Source organism: Melanotaenia boesemani, chromosome 1, assembly GCF_017639745.1.
Source record: "Melanotaenia boesemani isolate fMelBoe1 chromosome 1, fMelBoe1.pri, whole genome shotgun sequence".
NCBI classification, from domain to species: Eukaryota; Metazoa; Chordata; class Actinopteri; order Atheriniformes; family Melanotaeniidae; genus Melanotaenia; species Melanotaenia boesemani.
The window spans coordinates 29,741,867-29,765,585 of NC_055682.1; the positions used below are offsets into that span (position 1 = coordinate 29,741,867).

The 23,719-nt window shown below is 39.9% G+C and overlaps 1 protein-coding gene across 4 annotated transcripts in view; it reads right to left on the minus strand.

Moving 5' to 3' along the window:
• The window catches only part of zgc:158464 (uncharacterized protein LOC791139 homolog), a 105,916-nt gene that overhangs the window by 71,051 nt on the left and 11,146 nt on the right, over positions 1-23,719 (minus strand). For all 4 annotated transcript variants that reach the window (XM_041983502.1, XM_041983511.1, XM_041983520.1 and 1 more), the window contains exon 2: positions 12,104-12,236. In XM_041983502.1, coding sequence (XP_041839436.1) covers positions 12,104-12,236 — 133 coding nt within the window. The remainder of the gene's footprint in view (positions 1-12,103; positions 12,237-23,719) is intronic.

The window sequence follows — 23,719 nt, forward strand, 5'->3', positions numbered from 1 at the left end:
ACTACTGCCTCCTGACTAGACTGATAGAGAGGACCAGGAGAACCATGAGGGAAAGACAGATGCAGAAAATGAGACACAGAAGGCATTAAGAGAAATGGATTTAATGTATAGAAGATAGATGGACACAGGATGAAGTGGATGTAGCGAGAGAGACTAAACATGACAAATAAAGATAACAAAAAGACAAGGAACCAGAGCGCCGGTGGAAGTCACATGTCCAGAGACAAGTGGAAATGTTAAAAGGCTAAAAACAAATGATGGAGAGAGAAAAAAAAAAAATCCAGACAGGCTCTGAGCAGAGATGTAGTGCTGGTTTAAGATGACAGCTCCATCAGAGTATGCTGGCTTTCCAAATTCTCTAAACCCAACCCTTCTGTCAAAAGGCCTTCTCAGCTACGTTACTCAAACTAAAACCGGCTCATCTCCTCTCAGACAAAGACATGACCAGTCTGTAACCAATTTTCACGTGAATTATTCAGGGATTTATTGTCAAATTCTCTGAATAAGAGATGAGAACTCACAAGATCCTTGAATGGAAAGACAAGCCCAATAGTTTGGCCTCTCAACTCTAGGGACGATTACAGATATTCTTGGTGTGATTATTGTCAAAGAAATAATAATGATTTTACAATTATCATGTTATTATTGGGTTAATTAACTTCTCAACACTATAAATGTGTAAAATCACATCAACACTTCTCATCGGTCTTTAAGTTTTAATTTAAGTTTTAATTAGGGCAACAAAAAAAAAGTCTTTCTTTCGCATAGACAAAGTTATAACTCATGACATAGCAAGAATCCCAATTTGGCATTATCTTGTTGAGAGAAGCTTATTTTGGGCATGTAAGCAAAAACTACTTGATCCTCCTTATTGATGAAGATTCTGACAGTTTTTAAGGCTTTTATTTAGAGGACGGCCACAGGATGAGCCATTTTATATATCACGTAACTTTGTTTTCATCCTGTGCACAAGTTGCATTGATCTGCCGTTATGGTTTAGACATGATCGTTTATGTAAAGTGATGATATATTAGAATCTTTACAATAAATTAATCATGGCCTCCAGGCCCCCCCACTTACATTTTTACCTTTCATCTATCTGCAAAAAATCAAAGACCCTGGAGAAAGCTTCACTGTGAAAGAGGATATCTTTCCAGGTATTTGTTTGAAAAACCTTGTTTTATTGATCCAGTGAGCTTAAACAACAAATGGCCCAAAATGTAAGATTACAGACGAGGTCTTCTCCAACACACTGACTAACACCTTCTCCAGTTCACCAGTGTTAACAAGTCCGATTTCCTGTCTAGCTTGGCTATAATCACCTGGGGGGGAGGGGGGGAACACACAAGTCTGCAATCAGGTCAACACCATCAGGTTAATCCTTGTCAACAACTAATTCAGTGTTTCGTTCTCTCATGTATCACCCGATAGAAGAAGACCAACAGCATCCATCAAACAACTATGTGCAACAACCGACAGCCTGAAGTTTCTCAACAACTTCAGGGCAAATTAATTCTCAACACGTCAAGTGACCCAAAGAAAAGAGCGTATGTGCACACAGCAGTTGTGTGTGTGTGTGTACCTGTTTGTGTATGTGCATCACTTAATAGAACTAATGCATATTTGCTGCAGGCTCCAGGTAACCTGGGGCAGGTATGGGATCTGCCCCGTCCTCCTCTGCAGTGACTCCGGCATGGATTAATGGTGTCATTAATCATACCTTTAAAATGAATGACTTCAGCACCTCCAACCTGCGGCAAAGTGGCTGCCCAGTCCCTCATCCCCCCCCCCCCCCTACCCACTCAGCTATAACTGATGGTTAGAGAGTCTGCCATCCTATCCATCTTTAGCTTGGCACTGTCAGATATCAGAGGCCAGCAAGAATTCTTGCCAGACATACTACTTCCTCTCTGACATGCTGCATCTTTGTCACTGCATGCCCCTATGTGGAGTCAACTAATTTGTTACAGCTGATACCAAACGCAGGTAATATGGGGAGATAGAGCTCAACAGGTACTATCTATTCATTGTCCTACAGAGCTTTCTGTGCAAGTCAAACGTCTGCATAGTCCACCACAAAGTAGGGGATTTTTTTCAACAGAAGGCACAGATCCCTGAAAGATCACTCTTTTCTGTGACATATTTACATCATTGTGTAATACATTTGAATACAACACACTCCTGTGTATTGTCTTCTGTACAAACAGGGCCTGGGCGGGAAGCAGGTCTTAAAAAGGCAGGAGCTAAAGTATTCCTCTACAGGTTAAAGGTGACAAAAAGTTACAAACCTCGAAAATTTAATTATGAACATATAAGTGAGCATAATATGGCATCTTTAATAAAAAGTAAGACAACTTTACATCTCATGCATTTGGGATAAATAAAAATACTATGATAACTGATTAATCTTAATCAATTAGCAACTATTACATCAAATGTCAAGTAATAGTAGAAAAAGGTGATGGGTTACTTAAATCACATTACTAATTTCAGCATTAGCTTATACATGTTACTGTAATGGTTTTAATCCGAACTAAACCTGGATACTGCAGAGAAGTGGGGTTAAATATTAACAGCTGTTAAAGAGATGCTGACGACTCAAACATGAATCACAGAAAATTTAATATATAAAAATATAAAAGGTTTAGTGTGCAGAAAGCATCAACAGCTCATTTTAAAGGTCCCATATTATACACTTTATTCCCAATCTGAGACCATTCATTAATATCTAAATGAAATATTTCCGCCATGGTATGGACAAATCGACCCTCAGTTTGAGTGCAGCGGCTTCTCTTCACCTCCCTCTTTTTAGCAGCTTCAGAAATGTGCCGTTTATGGTGGGCGGAACCCTGGTGGAGCAGCTCAGCTGTTGGCTCCGCCCATCGCATCGCCCGTCATGAGGTGATTGACAGGTTAGGCCTTAGCGGTTACTAGACGCTGATTACAGCGTAGTGAAGGATAAACAAACGCCGGAACACCGGAACCCATTCCTGAAGAAGTTCGAGCAAGAAGACTAACAGTACTGCTCTTACCTCTCCAGCTGTGTCACGGACAGTTGGTATTGAACCTGGCTTCAGCTTCAAACGGTTGGCGAAGCCTGCTTTCCATGCACCCATGTTGTGGAAACAGTCCTCTTTGAAATGCTGGCCACAGACATGCAAAACCTTTGGAAGTTTTCCGGGTACATTTCCTCCAAAAATAAAATTAATCCACTCAGTCCTCGTGGGTTCAGTGGATGGAAGTAAAAAAACGTTTTCGTGTTCATTTATGCAGCCACAAACAGAACAGTGCTTCTGTGTCGCTTAGCCATGTCCGCTAACGAGGGTTGCCGAAGAGGGAAAAACACTGGGCGCTAGGTGATTTTTAGAGGGCGGGCTTTGAGAGCCGGTAGACGGGTCCATCGCTCTGTGGGGAGTGGTTATTGTCCCTTATGACGTCATAACGTACACGCTTTCAAACAAGCTCATTTCAGCGCTTACTTCCCTAGAGGTGGAGCAGGGGGGAGAGAGAGCGCCTGAAAGAGTTTCACACTTACGGGTCTCCTACACATGCGGGGGGACCAGTATGACTGTTCCAAAACCATTAAAAAGTGAATTTTGCATAATATGGGACCTTTAAAACATGTACTGCATGTGTGCTTCTACCAGCAGAGATGTCAAGTTTCTAAAGAAAATGTTGAGTATACTGATAACTGTGCAGTCCCAAAGTGTGTAAAGTCATGTGTGTCAGTAGCTTGAGCTGCAGTGCTGGATGGAATTCATCACTAAGTGAGGGGGAGGGAGGTTATCAGGCTGAGCTAGAGATTTCTCATTTCATCAATAAGTCGTCAGTCTTCCTGCTCTTCCCCTCTCCTCCCACCTCCTACACCTTCCGCTTCTCAGTTTTGCCAAATGACCCTCCACACCACAGAGGTTGTTGGCCATTTTTCAAAAACACACAAACACACTGACATGGCCATAACCCACTGGACTGTGTGTCACTGTCAGAGTGAGGGAAGCACAGACAAATACTGTATTTTTAAGATATCAGTTTGGAGAGGAAATGTCTAGCTTTGCATATATACTTACACTTAAACTGTTGGAACAGTTAAACAGAAAGGAGTAATGACACTGTAAAGACAGCTAAATACTACTCTAATTCTTCTCCTTTTACTAATTTGTTTTTGCATTAGAGATTGCTTTTAAATGTTTTAATAAACACAACCCAACAATAGAACCAAGGACAACTGGTTTTATGTTACTTAGCACCCCCTGTCAGAGCAACGTGCGACAACTGCCAGTCATTTCTCATGAGATCATGCAGACATGACATTAACAGTAAGATGACTTCTAACAATATCTGGCAAGCACTTAACTTGGCACAGAGACAATGACTAGTCACAGAAGACTGTGGAATACAAAACTGCTTCCTCCATTTCTGTTTAAAGGTCCAGAGTGGAAAATATACCATAGTTACATAAGCAGCAGATTACAACCTCACTCCCATCCTCATGTACGTGGGAAAATAAATCTGTAGTAGGTGTAAAAAAAAAAAAAAAAAAGATAATGTGCAGAAGATATGAAGGGGAAAAAACAGCTACCTCGAGTACAAATTTCTTATTCTAACATAACAAAAACACATTAAAAAGAGCATTAATAAGTAAACTTCCTGGAGTAAATAGAAAACTTTGATAACACAATATGATTGAGTAATTTGAATACTGTACTATGTTACCCTAAGGCTGTTTCCTGTGTGACAATAACTCATCCATTCCCACAATAAAACCTATTTATACCTATAGGAATTCAAAGTCACCTATGCCCATGAGTAAAAAAAAAAAATCAAATATACCCCAAAAATGTTACATCAGAATAGATCTAAATGTGCTGCTTGCTGCCTTAGTGAACCAACCTCCCTTCCTTTCAAAATAAAATAAATAAATAAAAGTTCATGTTATTCATGTGTTCAGTGCCTGTTCAGGTGTGTTTGTGTCCTGGATGCCTCAGGTGACCTTAATTAACATCTCTTGTTAATTAAACGGCCTTTCAATGAAAACTTATCCCACATTTTGTTATCATGTCATGTCTGTTGCAACTTGTTGGTTCAACGACTTCATAATGAAACCTCAGCTGTTGTCAAAGAACATTATGAATATTTCACTCATTCTTTTGATCTTTTTATGCTCATCATTATTCTGTGGCATGAATTTTATCCTGAGGGAAATCCAAATGTTCACCCTACATTTTCATCTTCCCCAGTTATCAGCATGTCAGATTACAATATCTTCTCTTTTGAAAATTGGTAAAAATGGGGAAATAAAAGTTGTAAATTTTGCTGCAGTTCTTTAATTCCACTTTCTATCTCAATTTATTTATTTATAAATAGGGACTATGCTTTTTGTAATATATATATATTTATTTTCATGTAAATATGCAAGATTATAGCAAATGACTAATTCCAATCTTTAGCCCCTAGAAAGGTTGATGGACTTGAAAAAAATAAAAATGCAATGACATCGTACATAGACAACAAATAATAACATCATACAGGAACAACAAAACATAAGACATGAACAAAATAACACATTAACATCAAAAAATTGCAGATTAAAAAGTCATCTAGTTAAGAATGAAAATCTTAAAAATCAGTTATGTTTTAATCATAATTATGATAATTGATGTTTTAAATATTTATAGTAATAAACAAAACAACTTTGAGTAGGCTGCATGGTCCAAATAGTCTTAAAACCGTGAAGCATGAAAGGAGGTTGATAATTATTTACTTCCTTGTCCAATTTGTAGCTAGTGGTCTTGCAGCCCATGTTTATTTATAGTCATCTATAATCAGCTGGGCTAATGCATAAATGTGTCGCTAAGGTAATCCTTAAGCGATCCTTTAAATGTCCCTAAACAGATGTGAAGACGTGGAAAACAGAACTACAGATGAGAATATAATTGTCAAATTATTGTGCTGTTCTGACTGAACTTCATAGCATAGCCATGGCATAGATATGCAGGAAAGCTAAAACACACATAACCACTGAAAAGTGCCAGTGTCTGCACATGCTCGGGATATTCCTCACGTTACAGCTCCAGGCAATAAAAGCAGGCTAACAGGCCAAAAAATGTGCTGCCACCTGTAACTGCCATCGCCTCGGGTGAGTTTTCCCCCTTGTGAGTGAATGAGGAGGAGATGGAAAGCATTTGGCACACTATGCCTCCATTCTTTTCTCTTAAAGAATCTCTATGAACTCACCTAGAGGTGCTGTAATATGAACTTGTTCCAACTGTGTCTGCCTCCAGGTCTCTCTCTTATCACTCTCTTCAAGTTTTTTGTTTCCATCTTGGCCAGTTTATCTTTGGTTTTTACTTTCTGCTCTCTCTTTTCACTTCCTCCAATTTTGACCCAACTTCCTTTACTATCAGTGTCACGCCTCTTAATAAATATATATGTTTTTTTTAAACCATTTAGGCCTGTGTCGAAATGGGTAATTTTCCTTGCAGAGTCAGCAGGGGATCATGAGTAAGTGAATGAACTTTACTGCTAATGACTCATTTCCTTGGCTGATCCACACATCACTTGGAGTGCGGCGAAGGTGGTGTCACTGCTGGAGGAGATTTCCCAGCAAATACCTCAGATGTTACAAGAAAGCAAAAATTAGCTAACACACGTTACGGAAAACATTATGGTTTTTCCCTCTAAGCATCCTGGCCATGATGGACAACCCTGCTATTGCTAAACGAAGCATGACCTCAAAGATGAGGTTGAACACAGTGCAATAGATGCAGAGACTTTTACATCAGACACCCTCACATACTTGCACACACCTCAGCCCATAATTTCAGTGAAGTGGCATAGCTATGGTTTGATGACTGGCAAAGTGGCTGGTCTGGAGTTTGTTTCCTCAGAAAGGTTCAATCATTAAAGCTGTTTGCACAACAGACCTCTCCGAAACTGTGGGAAAACTCTCACACGGTTGCCCGCCTGCCTGGAGAGTGTGTGTAAGGACAAGAATGTGTTCATTGAGAAATAGCTTGCCCCGCAATACAAGTCCGGCCCCTTGTACTTGTCAGTGCAACAAGTTTCAACAGCTACAACAATGTATGATGTAAAGGAGTCAAGAGGAGCAGAAAAAGAAACAAAGCAAGAATCAATTCCAGTTTTTTTTCCAACCGCTTCTCCTGCAATTGGATGCTACTGCTTTTGTTGAGTTCTACAAGGGAAAGGCTATGTTAAGAGGTGAGGAGGTGAGAGAGTTTGTGTGTAGAGGTAGTTGTAAACATACTGATGTTTATAAGTCTGGAAGCAATCAAAATCATGTCTGTAGAAGACGCCAACATTAGACACAATGGGTTGTCATGCCAGTGACAGTGGAGATAAATAAGTCTGAGACACTCTGATACAGAGATAGCACAAGCAATGGCCGACTCGTGTAGACATGAGAAACATTCACAGCACTCTGGGAACACATAAACAGAGAACATTGTTAAGATAGAGCGGCTGGGCACATGTCTTCACATAACTGCAGGTTGTGTAGTGAGCCCCAAGCAGCAGTTGGTGAGGAGCAGCTTATGGAGGGGGTAAAGGGGTGGGTGGGGGCGGAGCTGGCTTTTCAGGTTAAGGAAGTTGTGACATGCCCCTCCAACAGACCCATAAATCAGCCAGCTAAACCTTACCAAGGATGGCTCTTGGGAAAAAGAGGCATGGAGCTCATAGTGCACACACAAACAGCAGTCAGTTCTTTTCTCCTCACACACATACATACAAACAAAGCCAGTAACACATGCTTTATAGTGTGTGTGCCAACAAACATGCACACACAAACAGCAGGAATACACATTCTGTTATGTAAACGGCTATGGCACTCTTTACCTCAGGCCTTACATGCCACACCTTCCACTATGTGGTCGAGTGTGTGTCTTTGTGTGGTTAAGGTGTGAATGTTGTATAGTCAAGAAACTCTAATCATATATTCCAAAATAGTTTTTACAGGTCTCCAGCAGAAACTTTTAAGGACGCAGGGAGTTTTGTGAATGCATCTGTGAGGCTTTTAATCTATATTTGCAGGAATGGAAAAACAATGAAAGAAGCACAAGGGGGTGGAGAAGGCAAATCTAGTGTACTTGAAACTAAAGTGTGAGCATTGAAATTCATTTCCTCCTTTGTGGACAATAAAGTCATAGAATATTAGTATGCAAAGCCGACTCTAAAGGAAGGAGCTGTTTTTATTCAGCATACAGTGGTTTGCCAAAGTATTCACCCCCATTGGCATTGTTTCCTATTGTTTTGAGTAACAACTTGAAAATTAAGACTATTTTGGGGATTTTGTGTAAAAAGAAAAAAAAAAAGTCCAAATTTGTATGTTCTCTGATCAACATGATGTCAGCATAAAGGTCTACATCATTCAGCAAGGTTACAAACACAGTAGTGGTGGGCAGTGTATTTAATAGCTATGTCATGACCATTGAGTAGAAATGATCACAGCAATATTTTAAGTGATATACATCTGGATTTCAATCTAGTCTGGCTTCTCCCACTCTATCCTAATGCCCTTCTCACAGCAGACAGTACACCACCCAGAAAACTACTGTGTGCATGCATGTTGACAGGAAAGAAACATGGAGAAAGTAAGAGATCGAGCGAGATTGTGATCATTCAGAGACAGAAGTTGAATGTGAGACATAAAACTTGGTTCAGAAGAAAAGCAGCAATAAAGATGTTAAACAAAACCTGATATGCTGTAATGCCATTTCCACAAAAAGAGGCAGTACCACAAATTTGTTTCACCACCTGAAACGTCATCCACAAAAGCACCACAAAAATGTCTCAAACTCTACATGGCCATATCTCCACCAACAATGAAGAAAATGTCCAATGATCCAGCAGCAAAGCAAATTAGCCGTTGTCATTTGCCCAGTTTTACACAGTGCCTTACAGGAGATTTCAAAACAATAATATATATATATATATATATATATATATATATATATATATATATATATATATATATATTTATTTATTTATTTATTATTGTGTATCAGGATAATGCCCAATAATATTGCAATATTAACTGTAGGCCACATCGCCCACTTCTGAGGCACAACTGAGCCAAACTACATTTGGAGTTCAGCAATACAAAAAAATGAAAAAGTTGGTACTTGGAAATGATTCTCTTATGAAAACAACAAAATCAACATTTTAAGCTATTCCCTAAACCTTTCTAATTGTCCATTTGTCCATCCTGCACAACATGTTGGCTTTACTGAAAGAATTCTGGTGCACAGAAAAATGATTTGTCTGAAAATGTCAGATTACAGAATCTGCCCTGAAAGCTGCAGATTTCAGAGCTAAAAATAAATAAATAAAAGGAAATATGAGAATATGCTCTTAACCGCATCCACTTTATCAATGCAACCTCCTATTTTGCAAGCAGTATTTCCTTAAGTGTCTCTGTATGGGATAAATCATGGTGTGTAAGAGAGGTCTTAGCCTGTGGAAATGCTAATGTAACAGCTTAGTCACACTATTGCGTTACAGAGCTGCCTACAGTTTGATTACCTCCAAATCTCTGCTAAGAACAGTGGAAAAAAGAAAATACAAAAAGTGATTCACTGCATAAGACACACAGAACTGGACACCTTCAATACACAGATACAGTTTGGAGATTAAGACACAGGTTGGTTTCCAGATGTCAAAAAGTGGAAACTTGAGCTGCTGGCAAAGATATGAAAGGACAAAAGAATTCTCTTAACTGGCAAAGTAACAATATGCACTCATCCTATCTGTGTGTGAGGATTAACCCAGCACAAGCTCTTACAGTAAGTGAACCTCTGGTTAAAATATACAGCAAGGCTGAACATTTAGTCAGTCTGATTTATTCATCAGATCATCTATGAGAGTGAATCAGAAACATGTTAAGGAACACGCTTTTGGATTTTACAAGACATTCAAAGTCCATTTCAGGATGAGATATACTGACTATTACACAGATGGTATACACGTAGCTCACAGTAATTAGATGATTAAAAGCTCGCTTTCACAGCTATGAATAGAAAAGTTTCTGTTATGTTGGCGAGTCTGGAGTTTGGTGTCCATCTGCATTCATTTTTGTACACAATAGCAGAGAACAGAGGGTGGCTGCAGAGCTACAGAGACAGCTCTGACAGTGGAAGAAAAACTCAGTTGTTAAAAGTGCAGGTTGCTAAGGAAAAAAAACAAAACATTATTATCTTTGAAGTTAAAGAGAAAATAGATTAATAAGAACAACAGTGACAGGATTAAAAAAATCTAGAGATGTGGGGTCTGGTCTTTGCTTCAGTGCAGCAGTCAGCTCCTCTCCTTCCTTTCTGACTGAATTCAGTATGTGCAGCTCAGCCTGACCAAAATGCTGTCACATTGAGAAATGCAGCAATTATTCTGCAGCCATAACCAGTTTGTACTGTTAGAAGCATCCAACCTTGCATAGTGGGATAAAAGTAAAGTGACTGACCCTTATTATATTAGTTAGAAACCCTTGGGCATGGCATTTAACCCCCGACTGCATGATTGGGGGAATCTGGAGGTGGCGTTGGCTCTCTGTGTTTCTGTTTCATAAAAATCAGCAGCATACTAACAAATGGTTTATTTAGTCAATCAAGAAAATATATTCTAATTCTCCTCAAAGCATTAAACAATAGAAAGAAAAAAATTCAATGACATAAAAATTAAAACTCCAACCAATGACTTTTTTGACAGATCCAGGTTACTTCTCTGTGGACAATGTCTTTAATGTGTTTATAGTTGAAGATAATAAATTTAGTTAATTTTCCTCTACAAAAATAATATGCCAAAATATTTAAAACTACATATCTTATTCAAAGTTCACCTTACAACAATCCTCAAGTAATGTCTGTATTACAACAATGGTAAAATAAAATAACACAATATCTTACCAAAGAATTTGCAATCAAGGCACACAATAAACAGCAGAAAACCTAAAACCAGCTCCCCCTCAGGTGTTCAAACATAAAGATCCACAAGAAATGAACTAATTAATTTACAAGGTTAAAAAAGTGACTGCTGTCAGAATAGCAGCTCATCAATGTAGCTAAATGTAAAACTTCAATTTATTCAGCCATAATAGAACTGGAGTATCAAGCAAATGTTGCCGAGACCTTACAGCTTCCTCATTCTAAAAGAGATGATAAATCCTGAGTTTTTCTACTCGTCTGAGGCAATGACTGGTGCAGAGGTCAAACCAGTGAGACAAACGAAAACAGGAGATTGTCTGGAGGCCCATTAAAAGAAAATTGCTGAGGAGAGACAGAAGCATTCACACGGTGTCTGCCTGGATGTAACAGGAGCAAGGTCAGGAACAAAACCTGTATATAATGCAACTATGCCGGTAAATAGCAAGTCCTTGATAGATTTGAAATCCAGCAGTCAATTCCCCATTCCAGAAACATCTAATTGAGGTGAGGAAAAAAAAAAAAAAACGCTGTATATAACTTAACACTCATCCTCTGCTCAGAAGAGGAAAACATGTGCCACATGTTTTGTTTTCTTCACATCGTTTCTCTGCCATTTTCTGCATTTCCTTGTTCTTTGTCATTGCTGTGCTCGGCCACAGAATGAATGCACTGTGTCAAAGCTGTGTGGGGAATGTGGTCTGGCTAAATTCTTATGTTAGCACAAACTATTGTTGTCTCAAAAGAACAGAAAAAAAGCCTTCCTGGAAATCTTAGCAAGTGGATGTGTCCACATGTACACAGTCCTGTCCTCCTGTGGTGGTCTAAAATGCTGAATCACTTGGAGGCTTATCTGATATTTGGGGGCAAAGACCCTGCTTTTTAAAGTGTTGTGACAACTCATTTCTGCACTGTTGCACCTGTCATGTAAAGTAGCATCAGGCCATCTGAGTCCCTGCATTAATTCGTGTGGCCAAACTACATTGAATATTAATGAGGACATCACAAAGAGATGAACTATGAAGTTAAGGTAAAGACAAAAATTAATTAATTTTCATCTGTCTTTTTTAAAGGTGGAAAGATATAGTTAAGTCATACCAAAAAAAAAAAAAAAAAAAAGAAAAGGAAAAAAAGAGAACGTAGAGAACAACAGAGGCAAATAAAGGTCTGGCCTATACCTGCCATCATCTTCTGGGCTTCATACGGCTCCATGTAACCATCATTCTCAGTTGTTACTTTTTCCGTGGTGGTCTGAGTGCTTCCAGCCTGTTCAGCATCAAAAGGATCTGCGTAGTCTTCAAGGATAATCAGCTGAAAGAGAAAAACATAAGGAAAAGTCAGATTAAGCAAAGCAGGGAAGTGAAACAGCAAGAGAGGAATTTATTTTGCTGCTCTGATGGAGCACTACAACACTGGTGAAGCATCAGAAGAGATGCAACTACAGATAAAGCTGTGGCCTGGGACAGGACCAAGCGATATCCACTGAGACAAGCCATCGGATAAACAGAGAAACACATAAATAAAACCCCACCTCTGTATGCCTCAGCGCACCACCGCAACGCCTCAGCTTTTAGCCTCATAGCATGCTCTCTGCTACTGCTGGCCTGCCTAATTATATGATAGCCTAGTGACAGGGCTACGTTTCAAAAGTAGAGGACAGAAGACCACAGCTGCTCAACTTTCTTAAGAGAAACAATTTGGCAGATTTATGCCAAGCTTGTAGTGAGCCATGGCTAATTGCAGTTTAGTTCTTTTGCTGAGTATTTTGTGCAGTAGATAGCAATTAGGTGGACATCCTGAGACCAAGAAATACAGCTCAAACCTTCAGGAAGAGGAGCAAGTCCTCAAATATGGTGCATTGATGGGTATTCTTTTTTTTAAATGTTGGTTTAATCTATTGGAACACCACCATGACAGTAAGGATTCCCCATTTGACAGGAAATTCATTCCAAACAAAGCCATCTGTCCAAGTGGGCACCTGATTTAATGAGGGCAAGTGACTGCAGGCGTTTAGGTCTGTTTCGAGAAAAGGTTCTTTATCTGTTCCTCTTTTGAGGCTCCCGATGGTCTATATCTACTAAACAGTAAACAGGTGAGAAGAGTACTGCATTCATCATCATCAGACAGCACCTTAATACTTTTTTTAAGGTTTAAACTACATCATTAAATATAGTTGGTTCTTATAAAAGGTGTAGTTATTGCACATCAAGTACCTAATACTTTTGTAGTTTACTACTAGTGTAGTTTTGCGTAGCATTTCATCAGTACATTGAGAAACTGAAACCCAAATTTTTACCCAAACCCGAATTATTTGGCCTATTATTTTACTAATATAAAATGGCTCCGCAAAAAAACAACAAAAAAAAAGTTATAAAATTAATACAAATGACACACAAAATGTGGGATGCTGTTTCTATGCATGTCTGTGAGATCGTGTTTTGAAATGAGAAAATGACATAAATGACTGGTACTATGCACAATGACTCATTCATAACAGGAAGGGATTTGGTTTCATTATGAACAAGCTCATCACTCATCTGATGGATGGGTTGGGCTGGGAGGACTGAGCCTAACCAAGCCTCTACCAAGCCATATTTCCTAACATCAACCTCTGTCCGTCTTTGCCACGGAAAGAGCACACACCCTCAGGGCAACCTCCATATGCAGGTCCCCCCCCCCCCCCCCCCCCCACACACACACACACACAGGCATGCCAAACCTCAGGGAAGCAAGTAAACCGTTCATTGACACCACCAAGGAAAGTACTAGCATTTTTTACAGTACTGATCAAGGTCAAATGTCATTTACGGAAGTAATGAATTTTTAAGGTAACACACTTTGAAGGGTTTCCAAGTGTTAAATGCCAGAAAGTTAACTGGGGATAATTTGTAAGCCGCTTAGTGACAAAGTAGTCCTGGCAGGTATATTCCTGCACAGATCATCCTCACTATACATGGATTAAGCAATAATAACAGCGGAGGTCGGTACCATGGATGTGCTGATTGCAGTGACTGTGTCTTGAAACTGCCTTCTCTAGTATTCCCTCTCCATCTGTTTGGGGGAAAATAACTTTTTTCTTACAGTATAATTATGGGTTCCTAGAGTGTTTTCCTTCTGTGAATTCAAGCAGAGAGAAAACTCCAATACAAACATTTTTTCTGGTTTGTTTTCATGCTCAACAGAATATAATATTTTACTCACAAGTTTGATCGAAATTCAGTCATTCTGGTAAGGAGCGTGTTTTGTAGCCCAAGGGACCGAACAAACTATGGCTCCCTGCCACGCTGTCATTACCAACTTGCACCTTATGGCATGTAAAGCCAGCCTAACATAATTACAGCCAATGTCAAGTCCACCTCAGATACAGTCTCTGTGAACACAACCTAACCAAATCTTAGAATAAGTAAATCTTCCAAGAGAAAAAAATACATATGAATCCCTTAAAAGAGAGAGATGAAGGCCATTGTCCATCTGGTCATAGTCTACGTATTCCTGCAGAGTATCTCGAGGTTTTACACCAAAATCCACAAATAACACACTTCAAATGCTGCATCCTGCATCCTCTGAAACACAGTCTTGCTTGAGATTATTTAATTTAAATAGGAACACATGGGAAAATTCTGCAATTCAGTCAGTTCATGAGGCATCCATGTGCTTTGCCTGTGGATGCTTTAGCAAATGTTCTCCTTCTTTTAGGTCACAGCGGTACATTAAGCTGCACATTTGCCCACAGTGATGATAAGCAAAACTCACTCCTTGAAAAGACCCATAGTGGACCTCCATTAAGGAGCAATGGATGTTTGGACATGCTTTAGGAAATAATGGCAATAACTTACTGAGTTAAATGTGGAGCCACTCCAAATGCATGACATCATCCTTTTGCTTTTCCTGTTGACATAATCAAGGCCGGGTATGCACTTCTGACAGTGTTGGACAAAAAGATTAAATGGCAATTACTGATTAAAAACTAATGCTCTGTTTATGTTTGATATCCAAATACTACATTTTACCTTGCACACAGTTTGGGCTGGATATTTACATTCTGCAGTCCACAAGTTGTTAAAGAAACAGTTGATGAATGAAACTTAAGTGCAGAGAAGTTAAAATCACTTCTGACAATATTAAGTGTCCTTTAATGTTCTTCAACAACCAAAACAGGCTGAACAATAGTGCAATAAGCCTGCTGGTTCTAAAACATATATTTTCGCTGCTGAGGCAGTATTTGTAATAAACTTTTAATAAACTGAAACTTAAAAAAATTCTCCTTTGAGGCTGCAATCATGGTTGCTGTTTGTCTGATTGAAGAAATACATCTGCAGCTGTTTGCAAAGCAATCACCACATTTCTAGCCCCTTGGTCTGTTTTCAAATAAAAAAAACAAGTTTTAAGGCCATGTCTTACCAATTTACATTTTACAGAGATGGAGGTATATTTAGCTGAGAGCTTGGCAGAAAAAGCGTTTTTCAGCACCTGGCTCATGTTCTTCTTTTTAGTCAGCAATTTGACTTTTTTCTATTTCTTTTTCTTTTCCTATCAAAAGCAAGGTCAAGTAGTTGACAACCCTATTTCCAGCTTTCTACTGTTGAACAAAAATGAAACCAAAACATGTTTGTTATCCTTAGTGGAATCTACCTCCTGCCATTTTACTTTCGTTTCTGAGTTACGAGGCAGGTGTGCCTCTTTATAAAAGGGAAATAATAGAGATGACTAACTTTTTTTTTTCTTTAGGTGGTACACAGATCTTAATTTTACATCTTGTGATTTGAATCATTAACAATTAAGATAAACCTTATGTGTTGCCCTCTTCCAGCTCCTGCAGCAGAGCTTGTGTTAGGAAGGAAGAAGTGGTTAATAATGCTAAATTGTTCCAATGTGTCCTTCCTGTCCCACTGCACTAATGACTACTCAACAGCATGAGAAGTATGGGGTTGTGAGGTGAGGGGTGTTGGAAAGCGGTGGTGGTGGTGCCTGGGGACACACCATCTGCCTTGTGGCATGCCAGGGTGTGTCAGGGCTGCAGCCAAGCCACACTTGTCATGAAAGTAAAATTCCCCCGTCAGCACTGCAGTGCCTCTATATATCAGCTTTTTTCTAAGCTGTGAAGCATGTTCATATGAATCTCACAAAGCCACCTGATGGGCTCAGGGCACGTCCCTGTGGTATCTGGGTCCTTTACTGGTCTGCAGCATAGAGAGAGAGTTCATCCAATTACTTTGACTCTACAGCTCAGATCCGGGCTGGTCACATCTTATACCTGCCTCAGCTCTAGCAGCTCACAAAGGGAGATGGCGACAGGCTCCTTGAAATGCACTGCGGCTCTAAGGCGATGAGCCTGACATCAAATCAGGGGGAACAGAGGGAGAACATTAGCAAAGGAGAGAGACTTTAGTAGGCACCTGCCACTTTGGCACAATGTTCGATGACACAAGAGCTTCTAGGATTACACTTTGATTTTGCCCAGGTCTTCCATTAGAAGTGAAAAAATATGGGCTGCGGTTCCTTTCCTGCACTCTTAATGCATAATAGATTGAGCTGGCTCATCAGATAATCAAGGACAAAAGATTAAAATTTTCAGAAACTACATTAGGTGGAATTTGAGCACATGGATGGATTTTTGGTGGTATTAAATAGAAAACAGGCTCCTAATGCTAGAGTGTTGTCACTTAACAACAATCAAGCAAAGTCAAACACAATCAATAGCACTCTGATGATTTCATTGGAAAAAAAAAAACTATCAACACTAATAAGCAAATACAAAGACTCAAAACTGATGAATCACTTGTGAATAAAAATAGTCAGAACTATTATATTAATGTCCTGGATTGTGCAGGAAGTCTTGTGTGCATTGGGGTCTACTCAAGGTTGAAGCCCCTCTTAGATAGTCAGCAAGGCTGTAGAAAGAGGGAGGAGGGAAAGAAAAAAGAGAAAAAGGACTGACGTGTGTGATTTATGTCTCACGCCACAAGGGATTTCAGCCACTGATAACCTAATACAACTCAGTGCTTAGCAGCTCAATTGCATTACGGCATTTCAAAAGGCTTTTTTTGTTGCTATTGCTCTTTTGTTCTTTAGTGTGACAAAAAAGAAAACATGCCTCTATTGTGAAGAAAGACAGTCATGGCAGAGCAGATAGGAAGGGAGGGGAGAAAGGACAAAAGATGAGGAGATGCTTTTTTACAGAACATAGTTGGCGAACAGACTGACATGTATAAAGTATGTTTACTCCTGTTATGTAGGGAGAAAAAAAGGTCCAATGTTCATGTAAAGCCACAAGCAGAAAGCTGCGCCTCATTGAAGTGCTCTGCTGATAGATCTTCTTCTTTCTCTTTGTCTGTGAACACAGGATGAATACTGTGTGTGCAGTCATCCCAACATAACTTTGCCATTTTCTAGAAAGAACATACTGGCAAGAAACACTCCCTGAAGGCGCTTTATTTAAGAAAAAAAATGGTCACAGCTTCTCTGTTCACATAATACACTTTCTACCAATGAGATACTTTCATGTTTCTACATAGTAAGCACAAATCTGGTTATAATTCACTGAAGGCCCCATGTGAGATCTGAGGCGGCTTCTACATCTCCCACACAGATTAGGCAGATGGAAAACTGGCTTTACCTCTTAAGGAGAGACAGTGCCGGAGTGCATTTCCCCACCATACAGTCCTGACATTAATGAAACTTTATTGAAATGTTTCCAGAGGAACACAGTTGCCACTAGAGCATTCTGCCTCTGTGGGAGCTTTGAGGAGTGATGTGCCTCCTTTAAAGGCCTACTTAGGAGTCTGAAGAGGTACCTAATCAAATTAATATATTTGCTCTGAAGGCTCTGCTTTGCAATCAGTCACAAGCCACTGCAGTCCACGCACCAACAAAGACCACTTTACTAGAGATAAATAAAAATTCTGTTTATTTCCAGGTTTATTCATTTGCTTTTCTTTTTAATTTAATTGGAGAATCACTCAAGAACAGCGATTCAGCATAAGTAAACATGCTAGCAAACGCTGTAAGTCAACATGATAAAAAGGAATTCATTAGAAATAGTCCAAAACAGACAGATGATTCCTCTTCACACATCAATGTGCAATATCGTCAGCATTGCACATCTTACTCTGAGACATCTGCACTGTGGGTGTCACCTCATTTATTGCACGAATATCTCCCTTTAAGATTTTGACCACATAAAAGGTGGTTCGTCTGATCTCTGCACTCTAGGGCAAATGGGTATGCCGCAAGGGTGAAGCAGGTTCCATTGGTGTGAGCATTTTGGGCTGCCGTTAATCACTGTCAACATGGGAATGCTTCCAGATGCAGCTACAGTAACACTGACAACGTGCAACACAACTCAGCAGGAACAAAAATCATCTATGCATGAAACAAGTGAGTCAGAGAGAAAAGGTGTGAAAGGCATATGCATACAACTGGGTATTCCAGACTATGACCACTAGATGTAAGATTACAGTGCACTTTGAAGCTTTTGTGGAGCCTTTACTTCAGTATGCTGTTAGCGTGCTCATGTTTGACAGACATTTATACACATACATCACATATCCAAATGCAAAACAGCTATACAGTAGTAGCGGTTTAAAAGTTCCCCTGTTTCCATGATGGGTCCTTGACTGGTTCTTGACTGGTCCTTGACTGGTCCTTGACTGATCCTTGGCCGATCCTTCACAGGTCTGTGGGGGTAATGTAATCCCCCGCAATGACGTCGTCAGCGAGGCTCTGCCCCTAAGCAGCCCAAGTAAAAAAACAGCTGCAATCCCTCTTTTGTCCACGGGGAGGAGCAGTGATTTGATCTTGCTGCTCTCTAAACAGTTTATAATGAGCTGTGTCGCTCATTTGTTGCATTTTTGCCAACATTTAAAAAATGATTTGATTTGAAAATGGCGTCAAATAAATGTATCAAAAAAGCCGACATGTGTAGCTAATGGTGTTATGAGGCAAAGCACAACCTCCTCAAGTCGGCTAAGTGGTGAATGTCACTAGCAGCGAGCTTTCTAAACATCCCGAGGAGCGCTGCCAGCGGTCATTTGACTGCAACGTAAGTTATTCACAGTGGGGGTTGATACAGCTGCTGCATAACTGAATATTGACAAAATCATAACGTAATATCGGCAGGTAAAAATAACATAATACTGATAATGTGTAAAGCAGGGATCACAAAAGTCCGGACCCAGCCCAACCTATATTCTGAATTAGGCCTCAAAGTGCTATTATCCTAAGTAGATAAGTAAATAAATGGTTTATACTGTGAAATGAAGTGTCCCTGGATTTTATTCATAGCGATCTAGTGATAAAACGTGATAAAACGTCATACAGCTGTGTCTCAGTGGTAGGGACAGCCTGCCTGCCCTGCTGTCTGAAGCAGGCACATGCGCAAAGGCTGGTAGGAATGACAGGAACCAGCAGCCTATCATCACACAGGGTTTGTGATCTTACAGCCAATCAGAAGCAGAGTAGGGCGGCCATTTATTACAACTCCATAGCCGTGATATACGACAGTTTGGCTGAGAAAGAGTCTCCCTGAGCGGCTCTGTGGAAGTTTAGACGTGCTAAACTGCTCGTAAATATTGATGTGTTTACTTTTCCAAACAAGTAAGCAGGTAAAACTATAGACAACAACTCTATAATAAAAGTCCTAAAATACCAGGTTCAGCCGTTTAGTTTTTAATACACTATAAGCATGGTAGCGTGACTGGCGGTCATCAAAAGACCGCTGGCGACGCTTCCAGTGTTTAACACTAGAAAACCCAGAGATTTCTTATCCCTCTACCATGCCCAGAGTACAACCAAAAGGCTGCCCGGTTTGAAATTAACAATTCAATGGCCAACAATTAGCACCTTTACATTTGTAAACACAGCCATTACCTGCCGTTAGCTGTTCAAGCATACTCCTTGGGGGGAGGAGTGTGCTTGAAAAGAGCCTAGTGGACTGTGCTGTATAGTTTCACTCACCACAAACGGTATTTGTGCTTTTGACCATTTCTCACATTTTCATGTACCCTTTATTCAGCATTGGTCATGTGAGTTTTCATCGTCATCACACTATTGTACGCCCAGCTTGCTTTCAAGTGAGAGATTATCACGTTTCTGTTTCCACAAAGGCAAGAAGGAAAGCATAATCAAGTATTTCAAATGAGAGATAATTACATTCCTTTTGACCTGGGAACAGAAAAGCAAAATCAATTTAATGTTCCTCACTTCCTAATATGGTGCAACAAGGTTCACAGTCCTCAATGTTTTTAGTAAAAAAATAAATAAAAAAAAAACACCTTACTAACAGGGTGGAATGGAACATAACAGAGTGGAACAGAATATAACAGGGTGGAAAATATTTGTTCCCAATTCCAAATAAAAACGCTTCAATGGCCAGATGATCAGCAATGAATAAAGATATTTCTACAGTGATCCAGATTTTTTGTTTGTTGTTTTTTTTGTTTTACATTTTAGATTTTGTAAGAGATGGGTGTGTTTTAACAACAGCAGTTTTATCCGTGACTTTAATCGATAATTATTATCATTATCCAATGTATAAAAATGTTGGTGTAAAAACGCCAAAGATAGATAAGCATGATGCTGAACTTCGTGGTCTTAGCTCCTGGTTTGGTGTGTCTTGTTCTGTTTATTATCATTCTGAAAGGTATACCAAGTTGTGGGCTGCATATATGCAGCCCACAACTTGAACAAAGGCTAAATTCCTCAACATTCGCACTTGCTCCATAAAATTACCATCTCCAAGGCTCCTCCACCACCACTTTGACTATGGATTGATAAGTAAATGAGCCGCAGTTTTGTAATTGTTGCATTGTCAAAACAGTTCTGTTAGTGTTGTCACACAAAATTCAGTAGACTAGTTGGTTCCTATGCAGTGAATTTACATGTTATTACAAAAATACACAATAATAAAATAGGCAAGTGGCAAGATTAGAATAATGTTATAAGTTCTGCGCAAAGACTCCTTTTTCATTTTCCAAAACAAAACTGACATAAACAATCTTGAAAAAAATGTGCACGTAGGCTATGAGGAAAGAATGAATGCAATGAAGTAGGGACTGGTTGAATAAACACGGTTTAACTGGACGCCTAAGCGAGCGCGTTGCAGGATGGCTCCAGATTTTATTGTCAAATGGTTCCAGGTCAACCAAGTCCGAACTGCTTAGAGCAGAGTCCTGCACGGTTCCGTTTTGCTACGCATACCTGCTCTAACCCAGTTAGAATGACTCCCGAACCCGACTCGTCACCAATGTATTTATTCCATTTAAATCCGAACCAGACTGATGTTTAACCCGCGACCCGAGCCATTAACGCATCATTGCCATGCTGCACCGCTTCTTTTCCATTATTATAGCCTATTGTTGTTTTATCATTGTGTTAATCTAAAACACATAGATAGCCTATGAATGTTTATTTTAAGCTTGCTCAACATTTTTAAAACAGCTTTATATTCCTCTGACTGAACCATTTCAGGGTGAAGACTAAACCAGACCAGTGTGTTTTATTTTGCCACTGAGAGGGTATTTATAATAGGCTACTCGGAGATTGCTGTGCTTTAACAAAATGTAATCCACCTTTCCTGGCAGCAGCTGTGTTCTCCGTTCCTGGATTACAAATCCGGCGGCAGAAAACTCTGCTGCGCAAATACCAGCGTAAAATAAACTTTCATATATTTTCTCTGTGTTGTTGTAGTATATTCAGATGATAAAACAACAATATAATAAAAAAGAAGACTTGGAAGGAGGAACAGCGGTGCAGTAGGCTATGGCACACGTTAACGTTAAAAAGCACACTGCTTGTTGTAAATACTTGGTTTATGCTTTAAGAGGTAAATATTTTGGTTAACATGTTGAAGAAATATCGTTGTTTCTTTTTTCATCTCTTGCTATGCTATTGAATTTGGCAACATTAACATGGAAATTCACTGCATTAGGACCGACTAGCCTACTGAATTTCTGGTAGCATGACAACACAAACTGGACTCGTTTGACCACTCTTACCCAATGTGCAACAATCACAAAACTGGGTCACTTGTTCAGCTGCCTCATTGCGGCTCATTTACGTATCAATCCACAGTCAAAGTGGTGGTGGAGGAGCCTAAGAGATGGTAATTTTCTGGAGCAAGTGCGAATGTTGAAGAAGGGGCATGTTCAAGTTGGGGGCTGCATACAGTACCTTTTGGAATGGTAATCAGAGCGTGTCGGGGAATAGCCCACCTGGAGGGGTGACGTAATCGGGATTCCCGGCGAGCAGGAAGTCGCAGCACAGCGAGTGTTGGATGTCCCCCCGCGATTAGACACATTGAAGTGGAAGAAATTATCTCCGATCCTGCGTGGGGCTTTTATCTGTCGCCCTGTCTTCTTATGGAGGTGAAATAAATAATATGAGAATAAAATAACCCTTCCTAGCTACCTCAAACAGATTCTGTGTTGCTTGATCCAAATCTGATTTGTCTATGTTAATAATGCTAATATTAAAAGATTAATCAGTATGATAAATACATCCTATTGAGAATAGAGCTAGGGGCTGTGATCCAGTATTTGAAAGGTTTTATTAACCTACTAGCATTCATTTCTGAATAAAACAATTGGCAGCGCACAAGCATGTTACAATTTCACATTCCACGTCAAACGATGATTTGTATTATGCATTTTTATGAATTGTGACTGGCCATCAGAGGTGCTTTGAGTGGCGCCTCTGCCGGTCAGTGTAAATTCAGATAAAATCTGACAGACTACGGGCGATGAGAAGTCTGTGAGAGAAGCGCCATCTTCTGGGTCTACCCTATATTACAAGGAATGGGTGGAGTTTGATTAAAACATCGACACTCCCAGGAGAAGGAGGGGGCCTCTCTGGCGGCTGGAAGTTGGAAGGCAGCTGGCTGGAACTGGAATGGAACTGGGCTGGAAGCCGGCAGGTATTCGGCTGGCTTTCAGCTTGGATGGGAACTTTTAAACCGCTACTACTGTATGTGTGTGAGTAAGGATCCATTCACACCAGTATATTCCGCTAGACTCGGTATTCAGTTCAGTTGAAGGGTGCAACACTCTTCCAGACGGAGTTTGCATTCACGCTGCTCGGGTCAAACAAATCAGAGCTTTTAGGTAGCGTGTTCCATTCCCTGCCAAAGGCATCACTGCATCAAGAATTAAACAGGAGACGAGACGAACAACAAAGTAGAAAACTTGTTCATCTATTGGTTAATGCAGGACAATTTGTGCTTTCACCACATAACAGCAAAACATGGAGCTTCATCAAATCCTAGCAGTCTTGGGTTTATCATATTTCTATCAGAACTTTTATCGAGTTCTTCCACATCTGACCGTGAGCCAGAGGCGCCTATCGCCCCACAGGCATGTATGTTTTGGTTGTGTGTACCCACAATGCTGTGCACAGAGCCCACAATGCACTTTGTTTTATAGTTCGCGTTCTGTATTTGGTCCACTTAAAATGTACCAAGATTCTCTTTTTTAGTAGGGATGCACTGATCCAATATCCGTATCGGTATCAGTAACGATATTGAAAAGATGTCTAGATCGGGTATCGGTGACAGTGTACACGAGCCATAGGCGCAGATCTATTTAGTGTAATTCTATGCTGTGATTTTGGGTGACATCATGCGCTAACGACACCATGTAGAGGCTCACATTTGTTTTCAAAGTAGAGCTAGCCTAAAAAATCAGTCATCTCGAACTTTTTCCACACTACCTCAACCAACACATTCAATGGCTATGTGTAATACCTGCGCAGTGAATGTTCTGAGAAGCTTGAGAAATCTGGTTGAGCAGCTCACTGACACT